General features: G+C 37.1%; 2 protein-coding genes across 2 annotated transcripts; both read right to left on the reverse strand.

The window, feature by feature from the left end:
* Nucleotides 1-5,654: 5,654 nt before the first annotated feature.
* On the reverse strand, nt 5,655-16,927 carry LOC134741067 (adenosylhomocysteinase). Its single transcript, XM_063673829.1, has 4 exons — nt 16,732-16,927; nt 15,953-16,143; nt 8,154-8,306; nt 5,655-6,760 (listed from the first exon to the last, which is right to left on the reverse strand). Exons 1-4 carry the CDS (start codon nt 16,751-16,753, stop codon nt 5,834-5,836), a joined length of 1,293 nt encoding a protein of 430 aa, XP_063529899.1. The 5' UTR covers nt 16,754-16,927; the 3' UTR covers nt 5,655-5,833.
* Nucleotides 10,685-14,641, reverse strand: LOC134741163 (uncharacterized). Its single transcript, XM_063673934.1, has 3 exons — nt 14,085-14,641; nt 12,589-13,666; nt 10,685-10,780 (listed from the first exon to the last, which is right to left on the reverse strand). The coding sequence occupies exons 1-2, from the start codon at nt 14,230-14,232 to the stop codon at nt 12,603-12,605; spliced, it is 1,212 nt and encodes a 403-aa protein (XP_063530004.1). The 5' UTR covers nt 14,233-14,641; the 3' UTR covers nt 10,685-10,780; nt 12,589-12,602.
* Nucleotides 16,928-17,123: the final 196 nt, after the last annotated feature.

Genomic DNA, 17,123 nt, shown 5'->3' on the forward strand with positions numbered 1-17,123 from the left:
GTATATTGTAAGACATAAATAGAAATGGAACTCTTTAAGCGTGTCATACAAAAACTAGGGCTACCATTGGTCTGGGTTTTTACAATTTTTGTCTTTGTAGCCCATTTAGCAGTTGGCCGAAACGTTAATGCAATTTACCATTAACCAGTACAAATTGAACCATAAACTGTAACCGTCCGTTCTATACTGTACTGTACTGTACCAAAGAGGATATAATATTATAGAGCGGTACTGTCATAGTAAATTTTGTAACCACAGTAAATTCACTGCCATCTATCGACACACTTTAAAACTAAAAATGAAGATATATAAAAATACGAAATTTTTCGTGATTTTCGAGGCACGTTTTTTCCTTAGACTGTATCCATCTATTACGGAGTTATATCTATCTTTGACTGTACTATACTATACTGTAAGGTCTATACTTCGTTTGTTTTAGCATTAGAAAAAGGGTAAACAATCTTGATATGTATTTTTATTAAAAAACGCTTTTGAAAAATAGTAACTATTACTTACTTATGAAAACAAAAAAAGTAAATGATTATATATGCTATATAATTGTAACACATTTGCTGTGACTTATTATTATTAAAAAAAAAAAAATGTTAAAAAAAAAAAAAAAACTGTGACTTATTTTTCAGAAGTGTTTTTCAATAAAAATATACGTCAAGATTGTTTATTACCCTTTTTCTAATGCTAAAAAAACCAAGTATAGACCAGTGTCGCTACTGTGGCCTGTACGTTTTATTTTTTACTCACTTTTCGTATAAGCGGTTCAAGAACATGAGAGACCAAAAAAGTACGTATTTTTTTGCGTAAAATATGGACCAAATATGCTTATAATCATATTAATACGGATTAATTATGAGTATTTTTGTGCCGTATTTTGCGTAATATTTAATTTAATTTAAAATTAAACGATACTTTTTTGGGAAAATCGTACCATTTCATATCCGGATCGTACTTAGCTTTCACTGCTCTGGCAACATTGGTACCTATTAGACCAAGAAAAGACTGCAATGATTTTGATAGCATACACAGTGCAAGTGTCATTTATACGTCATCATTTCATAGTAGAAGTTTGACGTTTAAAATAACACTTGCACTGCGAGTGCTATCAAAATCGTTGCAGACTTCTTGGTCCAACTCTAGAATGTTTTTGTCCCATTATGGCTCATTTATATGAGTGATCGCTTATTTTGCATTTTAGTACTATGTATTAATGACATATACATCTTCACACGCGCACATTAACAACTAATGCTTAAATAAAAAAAAAAACCATAATGTGTGCCTTTCATTATTTTCCCTCAACCTGGTAGCATAATAGGTATAAAGTAGTGATGTACCGACTATTGATTTGGCCGACTAGTCGGCGCTCGGATGGCCGATTAGTCGGCTAGTCGGCCAAATCCATAAATCATTATTTCTCTTTAAAATTTACATTCGGGTGATCACTGCAGTAGCTTTGTCTAAGTTCGGATGCATTTGAAAAATAATTGTTTTGCTCCTTGCGTCGCTCAAGCTTTCCGTGTGCAATTTTCGTACATTTTATTTAATATTTCAAGCAATTTAATAAGAATTTAATAAAGGAAATACATATGTAACGTGATACATATTACGGCAACAAACCGAATAAAAAAAAATCCGTCCAAAAGCCAATTGCCATTTAAGCATTTTGAGCAAAATATATTTTCCTTAAGATACGTTTTGTGAGGTTGATATCTTAGTGGCTTCTAGGAATTTAATTGAATACACCTCAAATAAAAATTACCTACCTACAGTAATACTATTAATATTATACAACTACATAATAGTTATTGTACTGACTGCGACGACATACATACTTTTTTGATATTTCGACAATACCTGTCCAAGGTTTGCCCTAGATTGACATCTCTTTTTTGTGTGTGACATTGTTCATTTATTTATTTATTATTAATAATAAATAATAACAATATTTTAATATTTTACTTCATAAATTGTTGTTTTTGCTGTTTCGATTTGAAGCTGACGATCTTTTAGTGAAAAGATTTGTTGCTAATATCCTTTTGTGTAAAGAACTATGTCTTTAAGGAAATTAATGAATCTATCTTGTTATCTACTCCCTACACATAAGTTGAATATATTAATATGAACAAAAATATTCGTATGCACCATTAATAGGTTTAAAGTACAATTTTATTAATTTGAATAAAATGAGTATTCACCATTTAATAAATATTTGCTGTTTATTTGGTTTGTTTAGTATGGTTTCCCGTAAGTAATAATAGGCCGACTAATCGGCCATTTTGGCCGACTAGTCGCCGAATACAAATGTGGCCGGATAGTCGGCTTTCCCGACTAGTCGGTACATCTCTAGTATAAAGCATAGAAAGGCGAATATTTTGTCTAACTTTTTCGCATCTTAATATACGAGATTATTATTATAATTCATTTAATATTAAATATAAGCAAAGATAAATAGGATAGAGCAGTGGTGGGCAAAGTACGGCCCGCGGGCCAGCTCCGGCCCGCCGAACTCGCCGAAGGTCGTTCGAAATAATTAGTATATGATCTGTGATCCCGTGGAATAATCATTACTTTTTTTTTAAAAAGGGAACCGCCTTCAAAAAACCAACCCACTGAAAAGCACAAAATAATCTTTATATGTATACCCCACCCCTATTCTTGTCCAGTTACTATCCCGTCGTAAAGCAAATTTCTGACAAAAAGTAATTAATACCTAATAATAAGCAAATTAATAACCATCCGGGTAATTACTTAGTTTTTCAAGGCGGTGCCAAACCAACAAAAAGATTCTTTGTTGCCAAATTAGTTAGTAGTGCAAGAACTAATTAGTAAATATATATGTCTTTCTTATGCAAGTAAGTGCAGCATTCTTCGAAGTCTACAATTGTGGTTTGGCACCGCCTTCAAAAACTAAGTAATAACCCGGATGGTTATTAATTTGCTTATTATTAGGTAGTAACTGGACAAGAATAGGGGTGGGGTATACATATAAAAATTATTTTGTGCTTTTCAGTGGGTTGGTTTTTTGAAGGCGGTTCCCTTTTTTTAAGTAGTGAAATTAAGTTATTTTGGTTCCGTTTTTTTTTCAGTTTTTTGTTTCACTTGATTATTATTTTATAACGTTTTAGTGATAGCTGTTTTTTTATTTAAATTTTTAATATTTATTTAATTTTATTTTTAACTAGTGATAGTTGATTTTTATTTCAGTTTTTATTATTTTTTTATTTATTTTATTTTATTTTTTACTTTTTAGTGATTTGTTTTGGATAAAATATTAGTTTGTATATACTTATAAAAGCTCTCCATTTAGATTTGGGCTAGTAGGTAGGTACTAGTGTTGGCGATGGCCAACCTCAGTGATATTCGCGACGAAACTTTGAAGTTTTGGTGCTAAACGATTTGTAAATGTTGTTAGGTATAGGTATTATGTTTCGTCATATCGTATTATTGTAACTAAGATTTTGTTTGCCTAGACACTCCCACTCCTACTCCCAGTCCGACTCCAACTAAAACAAAATTTCATCTAAATCGGTTTCAGCAAATCATATTTGACGATAGGTATACCGATAGCAGCGCCACCTATCGAGTAAAATTGGTTTTTCAAACCATCCGTATATACTAAAACCTCCAGAAAGTCTTGGGTACTGCTCTCCCAAGTGCTCATCAAGACGTGTCGGAAGACCAAAACAGCGTGTGCCTATGTTGCACGAAACCTGAGTTCCACTAGGTACAGCCAGGGTTCAGCATCAGCTCTATCTTGGGTACTGCTCTCCCAAGTGCTCATCAAGACGTGTTTGATGACGAAAACAGCGTGTGCCTATGTTGCACCAAACCTGAGTTCCACTAAGTACAGCCAGGGTTCAACATCAGCTCAATTCTATGTATACTAAAACCTTCTCCAGAATGTAACAAACACTTTTGTGAAAATCGCATCAAAATCGGTTCAGCCAAACGCGAGATAATCGCGAACAAACATACATACAAACATACAGGTCAAACTGAGAACCTTTTTTTTTTGAAGGCGGTTAATAATAAAAATGCATTTTGGCTGCAATTCTGGCTCTCTTCTGAAATTACTTAAACTTTCTGGCCCCCCATGTAGAAAGTTTGCCCGCCACTGGGATAGAGGGTTACTGTCATAGTAAATTTTGTAGTCACAGTAAATTTACTGCCATCTATCGACACACGATTAAAACTAAAAATATAAATAAGTCATAGACAGTATACATAGTAGTTATAGACGCGCCACCGAGCGACTGGGGGTAAGAGAAAGAATATACAAATACAAATCGTTTAGTTACCAAATATTTTACAAATTGACATCACAAGTTGAACTTAACAAAAAAAATTAGATTTTACAATTAAGCTAATATCCATCGGCCCCAAACTAGGCGCAGCCTGTATCTCGGGAACCGGGTAAATACAATTTACTGTGAAATTTTAACAATACTGAATATGATGGCCGAAGTGTGAACGAGAGATATCAAATATAAATTAATTGAACTACAAAAAAGTGCATGCAGGAAAATATATGCAAACAAAAAAAAATACAATCAAAATAAAGCATTCAGGAGAGACATGCGTAAGTGGAATTTTTTTTAGGCGTGGTGTGTGTGTGTGTATACCTACGCTAAGTATGAATAATTTCTTCTGCTGATTGTAAGACTGAGAAACAGCAGTTCGATGAGATTCAGTAACAGCTTTTACTACGAAAAGTTGACGAACTCTGAGAACTGATGTTTCTCCGTACTACTCGTCGCTGGGATAACGGAAAGGTTTTTGCAGTTTTGGCAGCGCCACCCCAGGCCGCAATACAGTACTGAATAATAGATTGGCAGAGTGCAAAATATACTAACTTTAAAATATCTCGTGATGCCCCACCCCTTATAAGCTTCATAACGTAAATGACTTTTCTAACCCTGCTAGACAGTGTTTTAATGTGTTGTCTAAAGGACAGCTTTTGGTCAATCATCACTCCGAGATACTTGACCGTCTCAGCACGTTCAATGGAGTCGCATAAACCGTGACTGGAACAGAATGCCAGTGTTACAAGAGAGAGGTGCTGATGAAAGCGTTTTATAAAAAGTTAAAAATTTAGTTTTTTTGGTATTCAAGGTGAGTAAATTATTATCCAACCAGTCCGCTACACGTGACATACCAATTTCTGCCATAATATTCATATAAAATTTGGGCAGCATAGGATTTTTTTCTTTCACTCTTATAAATTTCGGTATTTCGCCATCGCCTCCTACCTATGATGCCACCCGGTCGGTGATGGCATGACAAAGCATGGCAGTATTTTCTCTTTCCTCTTATAGGTATCGCAATAAGACTATCTTTCTCTATCAAAGAGTGTCAGGCCCTTGAAAAAAATGTATTATATACATGATACAAATGAAAAAATCATAAATAATATTATATGATGGGAACTTTTTTTAATTTCAGCATTAGTTGTTAGTGTGTGTGTGTGATTGTATTTATTAAATGTATCAAACGGGGTCGTCAACACCATCTAGACGAGAATAGGTCAAAGGTGTAGGCGCCATCTATCCGAGAATCAATTTTTCTTGATTTCCGAGGCACTTTTTCATTCATCTTATATGGAGTTACATCTTTGATATAAGGTATAATAAAACGATGTATAATGTTTGAAAACAAATGCATTTATTAGTGTATTGCAGTTTATAAAAGAGCTATATAACACTTGCACATATATGTATATCTACATATTTCAGTTCATAATGTGTTATCATCAATTAAATCACTGATATTTTTTTGTAAAGTATAAAGTAAATAACCACACACAAGTTGATGTTAAAATTTAGTATCTGTAGTGATCTGGCTTGTATGGACCTTCAAGAGGAACACCAATATATTTGGCTTGTTTGGGAGTCAACTTGGTGAGTTTGACTCCCAGGTGGTCGAGATGTAGAGCAGCTACTTCCTCATCAAGCTTTTTGGGTAGAGTGTGGACACCAATAGGATATTTCTGATGAGTCGTCCACAATTCAATTTGGGCCAATACTTGATTAGTGAAAGAATTAGACATGACAAATGAAGAATGGCCAGTAGCGCAGCCCAAGTTAACCAGACGACCAGCTGCCAACACAATAATATGATTGCCATTTTCAAGTTCATAACGGTCAACCTGAGGCTTGATATTCACTTTCTTGGCATTGTTTTCCAACCAAGCAACATCTACCTCGCAATCAAAGTGACCAATGTTGCAAACAATTGCATCATCTCTCATTCTTAAGAAGTGATCTTTGGTGATGATGTCAAGGTTGCCAGTGGTGGTGACAAAGATTTGTCCAACCTCTGATGCTTCTTCCATTGTGGTGACTTGGAAGCCTTCCATTGCTGCTTGAAGGGCATTGATAGGATCAATCTCGGTAACAATAACCCTGCCACCAAATCCTTTGAAGGCTTGGGCGCAACCCTTGCCGACATCTCCATATCCAGCTACCACACAGACTTTCCCTGCAACCATAATGTCTGTCGCCCTTTTGATTCCGTCCAGCAGAGACTCCCTGCATCCATATAAGTTGTCAAACTTGCTCTTTGTGACAGAGTCATTGACATTGATAGCAGGTACCTTCAGTGTTCCTTCTCTGAACATCTTGTACAGATTGTGAACTCCTGTGGTAGTTTCTTCTGAAATGCCCTTAACACCTTCCAAGTACTGGGGATATTTCTTGTGCACCAAGTTGGTCAAATCACCACCATCATCCAAAATCATGTTTAAGGGCTGAAACAAAAAAATTGTATCTGTTAGATTTTGTTAATCCATTAAAACATATAATTAGTCAATTAGGACTATTGTCTCTGTTCTCTAGCCAGGGCCCAGGGGTATATTACTCACGTTTATTAGCCTAATAACTCTAATAAGGGTTATATAATGTTATATTTATTTCAAATTGATTTTGTTTTTCAAACGTTATATATAAACGTTATATTATATATAAAAATGTTCCATTTTTATAACGTGTAAATTAGCTTTATGAATAAATGATTTATGACTTATGACTTAGTGGTAATAGTGGTCAACTTAGTGCCCAATAGATGACACCCTGAATTCACCTATTGACATTGATTTATGTTTAAGTTAACATGTACTGGGACAGTGATAAGCACTTGTTTGCACACTATGTAAGATATTATTGCAAGTGACGAGTAAGTGAAGTTAGTAAACAACTACTTTGATAATAGTATGTATGTATTTGGGGCGTTGTGGGCCTTTGAGTGCCACGTCGACCAAACAGTGATCTATTGTGACGGCCCTTTAAAGCTCATTACTAATGCCCGTTGAATCCAGAAAATTCCAGATTCTTTGGGCCGTAATCTTCTGTACCTCATAGGGTTGCAGTACGTGCCGCCCTTTTTTTTTCTCGGTGTGGGAATGCTGTTACGCTTCGTCCCCCTAAATGGGGGGGTATGTGGGACTCACCTCCCGGCTCTTTCCATTGAGAAAAGAGGGGGAAGAGCCTACCCACTAAACCCACACCGGCGTTTCCCACAATATGCCGTTTGGGGGGGGGGGGCGTCCTGGGATCGCGAACATTCTACCACTTCAGGTACTTCTTTTTGACATTAGTGGTCCACAGGAACAGAGAATGTGCATTGCAGTCTCCTCTGACTCCTGGCAGAACCTGCATGTCGGATGTTGTTTTTTTCCTATTTGAAACATGTATTTGTTCAACTTGCAGTGTCCAGTCAGTATTCTAGTCACCGCACAGGTTTTGTGTCTTTTGAGCCCTAGAAGCTCCTTAGCAACTTTGCTGCTGAACCCTTTGATTAGAGCTTTCGAGTGTTTTTGTCCTTTGACGAACTTCCACCAATCCCCCAGAGAATATGCATCCCGTTTTGTGGTTCCACAGAACGGTTCTGGGCCGACCGGGGGTGTGTCTGCGCCCTTTCTAGCAAGTTCGTCCGCTTCTTTGTTTCCGTTAATATCGGAGTGCCTTGGTACCCATCTAAGCATGACTTTGTTGGAGTTGGCCAGTGCATTTAGGGTTTTTTTTTTACAGTTCTGGACTAGTTTTGAATTTGACTCAAGGGAATCTAGTGCCAGCAGAGCAGCCTGGCTGTCTGAGTTGATGTAGATATGTTGGTGTGGTGTTGGTTGATAATAGTATATTCACCTTTCCATCAGCAAAGACAAGTGTTTGTTCTATGCACCAGATGTATTCTTCTTCCGTTTCACCCTTCCACGCGTAGATAGGAATGCCGCGGGTGACCAGGGCCGCCGCCGCCTCGTCCTGTGTGCTGTAGATGTTGCTGCTGGACCACTGGACCTGTGGGTAACAAAAGTACATTAGATGAGTTGGTTGATAGATATGAAAAAAATCCTACAACTTAAGGAGACTGGAGCTTGGAATGGCTTAGTATGTTATTAAAAAAATAGTTTATATCTAGATATAAACTATTTTTGGAATATTGGTACTTGGTACCTACAATATTTGCATCCAAAGATTTCAAAGTAATTTTATGACGCATCGTAAATAAATGAAAGTATTTTCGTGCGTTGTGTTCTGTTCCTTTATAAGATTATTCTAGATGCGGGTGTGCAGGCGAGGCGCTCTGGGAAAGGGAGCGCACCTCAAAAATGGTTCAAGTATCTACTTAAACCATTTAATGGGTTTAATAGGTACTAACAGACTATACGTAGATACCTATAGTCTGTTAGTATTTATTATCTAAATGTAAGTAAACTCTCTCGAAGGTGTATTCCCATCTTTGCCTGCCCTGTTATGGAATTGGAATTTTAACTGTTCAATATAGCAACTATCAAAATCGGTGCCTATTATAACAAAGACAGGAAAAACCCGAGGCGGTCACAGATGGGAATGGATCCTTCCCATAAGTCCAGTAAGTACCTAGACTCGGCTCACGAGATATCCGCAATGTGGGATGTTGATTCAACGATCATTGTCCCGATAGTTGTTTCAGCGAACGGTCTCATAGCGAAGTCTCGAGAGACTCTCGCTAGGTGGTTGGATTGGATCAAGGGTCAGATGCAGAAAAGGCGGTAAATTTGGACACGGCGTGGATAGTCCGGCGGTTCCTCTCTCTGCGGCCCTGACTTACTTTTAGTTGCTCTCTACTAAAATTTGTGTATACGAAAGCAGTGCTGCCGAATCTATTTACATGATCAAACGAACTTACCTGAAGTGAAGTTCGATCATAATTATCCTGTCTTCGCCGAAGAGATTTAATCCTTTACTATGTAGTAGCCTATGCTACGCGCAAACCTAATCGCACAAGTTTTAGCGTAGAGAGAGAGAAAAAACACATTCATTTCTCCCTCTCCTATCCCACCCGGCGCAGTAGTCAATCCAACTGTCAACTTCATTCTTTTTAGAGTACGAAGGAGTAACAAAGGATAACAACTAACAACATTGATAATCAGGGAAGAAGTGTACAGGTTGTGACCTTCCTGGGTAGGGTGGGTAGTTAAATCTCTTCGGCGAAGACAGGATAATTATGATCGAACTTCACTTCAGGTAAGTTCGTTTGATCATGTAATTATCCTGTCTTCGTCCTTCGAGATTTAATCCTTTACTATGTAGATGTTCAGAGAGTATTCAATGTTGTTAAAGTAAATAAATAAAAATTCACAATTATCATTTATTTATCTGTTCGTAAAGATCGACTTATAATAAAGCAACGTAATACTTATAACAAATCAACGTAATATTATATTATTTCACAATAATAATTATCAACTTATGATATTTCAACAAAATAAACAGTGAGTGTGACTCTACTGCAATAATAAAGAATCAAATAAGCTTGTTTCTGAATTAATTATAGGCCTATTATAAAAATTCGCAAAGACAGTTGATCGCTCAGTCCAACCAGCTGACTTTCGAATGACATCGACGCTTAGACCAGCGCGCGAGGCAGCCGAAGTTGATGCGTGCCTCGTGCTGTGTGCGGTGAAAATAGAAGTGTCGATGCCACTCTCTGTGAGGGTCTGCTTTATCCAACGCCCTAGACTTTGCGATGAAGCTGGCCTGTGCGGTTTCTTATAAGTCAGAATAAGGTGCTCCTCGGTATTTGATCGTAAAGATGATGTTACTGAGGCGTACTTTTGTAAAGCCGAAGCTGGGCAAATACCAGGTCGAGAGCGGAAAAAAGGTAAATTTAAAATTGGTTGAGCTCTGCCAATTGATGAGGTTTTAATTAAGTTACTAATAGTAATAACTATTCGATCTTCAAAAACTTTTATATTTGACATTTTAATAAAGGACAACGTTTGCATTCTCTGCCCCGTTGCGAGAGCTAGCAACATGACTAACTTCTTAGACAACTGTTCTAAATTAACTGCATCATTATTCATGTTCTCTAAGTAATTCAGAACCACGTTAACATCCCATGTACAAGCATACCGTGGGAATGTTGGTTTTAACCGAAAGATTCCTTTGAAAAACCGTTTTAAGCTCAAATCATCACTTATCCTATTTAAAGATATTAAAGAAATAGCCGACCGATGACTGTTTAACATGCCATATGACGCCCCCATTTGAAAACAATTCGTAAGAAATTCTAACAGAGATGATATTTTGAAATCATAAAAATCTACATTACTCTGAGAACAAAATTCCCACCACAACTTAAGGCTCGTTGTATACTGAATTCTAGTCTTCTCTGATATTGATGACAGCATGACCTCTAATGCCGTTTCAGGTACACATTGTCTACGGAACCCTTCCCGGATAACACACACGCTACCAGGGAAATATGACGGTGTAGCGGGTGTGTTGATCTGAAAGGAGAAGAAAGAAGATATTCACTAGGTGGAAATATTATAGTTTCTTTGATACATAGAGACATGTAGAATGGGTACCACGGCTGAGATGGCCATTGTGGGACAACCACAATACCTGTTGCCTTGTCTGAAACGATCTTTTTCAAGGTTTTTAAGATCAAGGCAAAGGGAGGGAATGCGTAGAAATACAATTGAGACCAATCAATTGTAAAAGCATCAATGTTATATGCAAAAGGATCTTTTTTCCAGGCTATGTATAGGGCACACTTAGCATTTACGCGAGAAGCGAATAAATCTATTCCCGGTTCCCCAAAACAATGCACGATTCTAGCGAATTCTTGCGAACCTAACTCCCATTCCGTGTCAATATTTAATTTTCTAGATTCGCTATCGGCCTCGATATTAAGGGATGATCGAATATAGGAAGCAAAAATAAAAATGTTCCTTTCCTCACACCAATTCCAAATTTCCCTAGTAATTTTGTTTAAATGTGGATACTGGACGCCACCCATTCTATTTATGTAAGAAATTGCTGTTGTGTTATCCACACGCAAAAGGATAGCACATTCTTTTTTATTATTAGCGAAGGTCATAAGTCCGAAATAGGCTGCCAACAGTTCCAGATAATTTATATGATTGATACGTTCTGTGGCAGTCCAATGTCCGCCAGTTTTGTTAGTACCGCATGCTGCACCCCAGCCTGTTGTTGAGGCATCAGTGTAGATTTCAAGCTCATAGTTTTGATCTCTTATTGGATTAATGGCAACTAAAATGTTATTCTTCCACCAAAGAAGATCATCATGTAAATTGTCTGCGATTTCCATGAATGAATCATAATTTTCATTATTATTGAGTAAAGCTAAATACTTAGCTCTTTCTAGGGACTTTGTGTGAAGCCATCCATATACAATTGCTGGACACGCCGCAGTAATCGAACCCAAAATACGAGCGAAATCACGAATACGCATTCTGTTTGATTTCAGTAATTTAATTATTTGTTGCCAAATTGTTTGTCTCTTTGTGTCTGGCAATTGTATAGACATTGGTTTAGAATTTAATAAGAAGCCCAAGAATTTGCAAGTAGTTTGGGGTATCAGATTAGACTTTTCGTAGTTGATAACAAAACCTAACCTAGTCAAGCAATTAATAGTAGTTTTTGCGTTTTCTAGGCAATCTATTGCAGAGATTCCTAAACACAGAATATCGTCCAAATACCTAACTGAGAGTAGACCTTGAGATCTTAAATATGCAGCCACAGGTTGTAAAATCTTTGTAAATGTGTATGGTGCAGAACAGATTCCAAAGGGGAGAGAAACAAATTCAAATAAATTGTCTTCTAAATAGAACCGCAAAAACTTTGTATGACTTTCGTGTATAGGAACTAAAAAATATGCTTCCTTAAGATCTATATTAATCATGTGACAACCCGGAAACATTAGCTTAGTAGCTGTTCTCACATCTTCCATTTTGAAGTGTTCTGTATAGATGTACTTATTTAATTTTTTTAAATTCAAAATAAATCTTTTGCTACCATCACTCTTAGGGATTAAAAAAATATCAGATATAAATTGACCTGTTACAGAATTACAACGCCTTATAGCATTTATTTGCATTAAGTGTTGTATTTCATTATACATGTCAGTTAATTCGTTCGACGTAAAGGAACGTCGTGGATAATCAGAAAGGTTTTGAACAGGTTTCACAATGAAAGGGATCTTATAGCCTGATACAGCGGATAGTATAAAATCATCATCCGTAATTAATTTCCATTCATTAAGAAAGTATTTTAAGCGCCCACCATGTACCTGACATTGCGCAGTTAAGTCCGCCGACTGGTTGAGGAGCGCTGCGCAGGAGGTGGTGGTCGGCGTGTTGAAGGTGGATGTGGAGGGTGACGGCGGCTCAGCGGAGGCGGTGGCGGCGGCGGAGCTGCTCGTCTGCGACCTTGGTATTGGTATTGGTATGCTTGGGCCGACATTGCTGCTCTCGGTCCACCGGGTCGGTGTTGGTATGTGTGGCCTCCCCGCTGATATCGCATTCCTCGGGACGTCGATGGACCTCTGCCATTTAAATTAGAAGTCGTTGATGGTGGTTGAATTAACTGTCCTGTCTTTTTTATACCACGAGAGTCCTTCACCAACTCACCCAATTTTTCTCCAAAAAGAAAGGTGTCTCTTTTTCTGTCTTTGAAAGTCTCCACAAAGGATTTATCTATTAGTGGCATAATGACTGAGCGGCGGGTATCAGTTTCAACATAATGGGAATCAGCTAACATAATGCCCGCATCATTGAGTGTCCGAATAATATCTGGGATATCCGGAGTTCGTTTCAAAAGGCCAGTTAGCGCCTTGCCTAGCGCTGAAAGCGCTTTGCCAAGCTGGTCCTGCTTCGTGAGCAGCCTTTTGTCTCTCAGCTTGCATGCTTCGGCCAGCATGGCTCCAATTTCCGGGTTTAGAGACGGGCTTTTTGCTAGAGGAACGTTTTTGGGAAATGGATATTTTTTCAAAAGTTCTTCTTTCTTTTCTTTTTTAAGTCCTTCCAACAAAAATTTTTGGAATCTTGCCGCTACGTCAACCTGCAAGTCATCACCGAACTCAATGGGATCCGCTTCTACAATCCCCAGTTCTTGTAAAAGACTAGGGTCAAAGTCACCTTCTGTGACGTTCTCCTTTATCTCCTTGTCTTGGCCATTTGCCGTGTAGCCCGGGCTGGTGCATGTGGTATCAGTAATCTCACTAGCATCATCAAATTCGATATGCCCGTACGAGTAATCGTCGTATTCAACATCACGCATTTGATGTTCTTCGGTGTTGTCGACATCTGTTATATTCTCAGATTCATTTGGTGTCTGGTCATATAAAGCCTCATTGTGCTCGGTATGTTCTGAAATCCGAGTGAAAAAATAAATAAGTACCTATATAGAGAATCCCTTAATTTTAAATAGGTACTTGCATCGCCCAACGCCCAATGAATGCAATGGACTTTATTCGAAGAACATCACAAATATAAATAGCGTATTTCCAATGAATGCAAGGGAAATACTTAATTTTAACAAAACACATAGGTACCGATGAATGCAACGGTTTTTTGAAAAAAAATTATGAAATGTCATCCGAAGAATACAACGGACGTAAATGGCGTATTTCCGATGAATGCAACGAAAATACTTAGGTACTTGTTTTTCATGAAATACTTGCCCGATGAATGCAACGGGTTCCAGAAATAACAAATATCACCCTTATAAAAAACGCATTTCCGGTGAATGCACCGAAAATACTTTACTATGGAAAAAACAAATCACCTTCGTTTTGCACATCCTGCTGATTTGGAGCTATATTTTCAGACTTTTCAGCGCGCCGCTTACGTTTGGCTTCAAGTTTTTGTTCATACATTTTCAATTTCCTCATCCATCTCTCTTCTTGAGACTCTCCATGCGGTCGCTTCGACATAATTTATTTATTTCAGTAGAAAATTGCACTTGTGCGAACCGAGCGCCGCGCGCGCACGGACAAGAATGAAGTTGACAGTTGGATTGACTACTGCGCCGGGTGGGATAGGAGAGGGAGAAATGAATGTGTTTTTTCTCTCTCTCTACGCTAAAACTTGTGCGATTAGGTTTGCGCGTAGCATAGGCTACTACATAGTAAAGGATTAAATCTCGAAGGACGAAGACAGGATAACTATTATATATACCGTCGTCTAGTACCCATACCCACCCACAACACAAGCCTTATTGAGCTTACTGTGGGACCAGGTCGATTTGTGTAAGATTGTCCCATAATATTTATTTATTTAATAGGGAATATTACGCGTAACTCTGCGTAGGTGGCGCCACTGCCACAATTTGAGGGTCTATCGCGAAACAAGAAAATCGAAATTTCGTTATCTAACATCTCTGTCACTTGCATATTCGAGCGATAAAGAGGCAGATAGCGAAATTTCGGTCTCGTGTTTCCCGGTCGGTCCTCTGTAAACAAACCGCCTTGATGCATCAATGTCATATTTTATTATCTCTGAAATCTTGTCAAATACAGTATGTATAAGTTACTCTATGGTTTACTAAAAAGGCTAGTGCTGCAATCTGGTGGCAGAACATTGCATTAATATAATATCCCCTATCAGTGAACATTTAGTCAAATTCCATCATGCAAGATGTTATAATTGTGTAGTAGTAGAATAAAAATATATATATATTGTGAAAATTAATAACATGTTACTTCTTCACCAAAGATAATAAGATATTGTTATGTTTACATAAAATGAACTACACAGGTCAAGGGTAGAAGATAAAGATGACAAAATATCATCATGCTATTAATGATAAACACTGGTATTTAATTCATTATTATAATAATGAATTTACCCATACATTTAAAAAAAATGAGATACGAGGTTATCGGTTCTATACTGATGCAGATTCATATACTGCTTCTTTGTTTAAGCGAGACAGTGCTATGGACATATACAGCAATGTCCATTTCACACACCAGTGAGGTGCGGATCCTAAACCAACATGTAAAACCGCCATAATAGATATGTAATGTGTAACATAGATAGGAACTGTAGGAAGGTAGGTATTATCTTTCTATTCTATCTATATTCGGCATAGATATGATATTTGAACATGACTTGCTGTTTAATGAATTATGGATGAGGATGACACACATGTTACCACAAAGAAGGGAGGCAAATTGTGAAAGACATCAGATAGCATTGATATTTTGTGATGGAAAATGATAAGCAATTATTGTCAGTCAAATTCAACAACTCAAGATAGGATAACTGATTGTGATTAGATATAGAACTTATTTCTGCTCAAGATCTATTACTTATTTATTACAATAGTAAGCTACATTCAAGATGAGGTATTTCCAATGTATGTACTTGTTTTACAAGTTGTATTTAACAAATATACATGTAAAAAATACCGTTTTTACATCAAGTACACATACATTTTCTCTTTACATCACTATTACTATTTCTTTTTGCCTTATTAATCCTATTACATATCCCAATTTGAATTTTCACATTGAGCTCAACAATACAACTTGACTCTACTCCAAATTTCAATTTCTGCCTTGTTCTATAAGCAAACGTTAATGGCCATGAGCCTTAATAGACTGGTTATAATTATACCTTAAAGATTGTAATGGATAATAATAGATTCACCTCAGCGCCAAGTTCAATAAGAGTTTCAATGAGTACTGCAGTCTGGACAGTCATGTGAAGGCTGCCAGCGATCCGGGCTCCCTTCAGGATCTGTGCAGACGCATACTTGCGACGGCAAGCCATTAGACCCGGCATCTCTTTCTCGGCCAGCATGATTTCATTGCGGCCCAACTCAGCAAGCTTCTCATCAGCTAAAATATGACAATAACATTAATTAGTAATGTAAAATCTGTAAAATGTCGCAGATTTTAACAGATTTTGAGGTCTGCTATTTGTTAGCACTGTATTTCCTCATACATACCTGAGCATCATCTCTATTTATTATTAAATACAATGGGAATTGTGAAAATACAGTAGTAAAAATAAAAATCTATGAAATTCTCTGTTAAAAGATAAGGATCAACATTCACAATGAAATCTTAAGGATTACTAATATTACTATGTTATCATTATCACATTAATAGATTAATACATTGGGGATTAGCATCCAGTACAAGTAGATAAGAAGCCATCTCAACAATAAGAATAGTTGTGTTTTATACTTACAGCTTGTGTGACTGCTGATATTAAAATTCTATTATAGTAAAAATTACCTAAATATAAGCATTTTACTAACATAACCTATATGCATAACAATTTAGGTTGCATATGGTGAATTGCTAATTAATACCGAAACAAATTAATTTAAAATGTCTTGTGGGTATCAAGCACCTGTGGATATTTATAGTCTTCATGTTAATTATATGTACGAATAAAATCTTAAAATACACTGTACTTACCAATTTTGTACGGGGGCTTCATTGTAGTTGTATTATGAACAAACTTTTAAGCAAATTTGCGGCTTTAGGCCGCTTTATATTTATAAAAAAATCTGATGAAATGCGTGCTGCGCGCGTAAAACGCGATTATAAAAGAAATGCTTCAATGTGATGTGGAATGGAATATGACTGGAATCGCTGCGAGACCGACAAGCGTGGTCGACTTGACAGATCTGCTTCCCCCTCACCTCACCCCTTACAGCATCCAATAGCTAATAGAAAACTTTGCACACAGAACGAATAAAGCTACGACTACACGCACTAGATTGAGAATCTCACAATCTAGTGAGATTAAACAAAGCTAACTCGAGCGAGAACGTCAAAAGATAAATTACTTATTTAGGGTTCCGTAA

This window comes from Cydia strobilella, chromosome 4, assembly GCF_947568885.1.
Source record: "Cydia strobilella chromosome 4, ilCydStro3.1, whole genome shotgun sequence".
NCBI classification, from domain to species: Eukaryota; Metazoa; Arthropoda; class Insecta; order Lepidoptera; family Tortricidae; genus Cydia; species Cydia strobilella.

Coding starts and splice junctions, on each gene's coding strand:
- LOC134741163 (XM_063673934.1), bottom strand. CDS start 14,232: ATGTCGAAGCGACCGCATGGAGAGTCTCAAGAAGAGAGATGGATGAGG. Junction 13,667..14,084: donor GCAGGATGTGCAAAACGAAG/GTGATTTGTTTT, acceptor CTCGGATTTCAG/AACATACCGAGCACAATGAG.
- LOC134741067 (XM_063673829.1), bottom strand. CDS start 16,753: ATGAAGCCCCCGTACAAAATTG. Junction 16,144..16,731: donor GAAGCCCCCGTACAAAATTG/GTAAGTACAGTG, acceptor GTCATATTTTAG/CTGATGAGAAGCTTGCTGAG. Junction 8,307..15,952: donor TTATTGAACTTGGCGCTGAG/GTGAATCTATTA, acceptor TGTTACCCACAG/GTCCAGTGGTCCAGCAGCAA.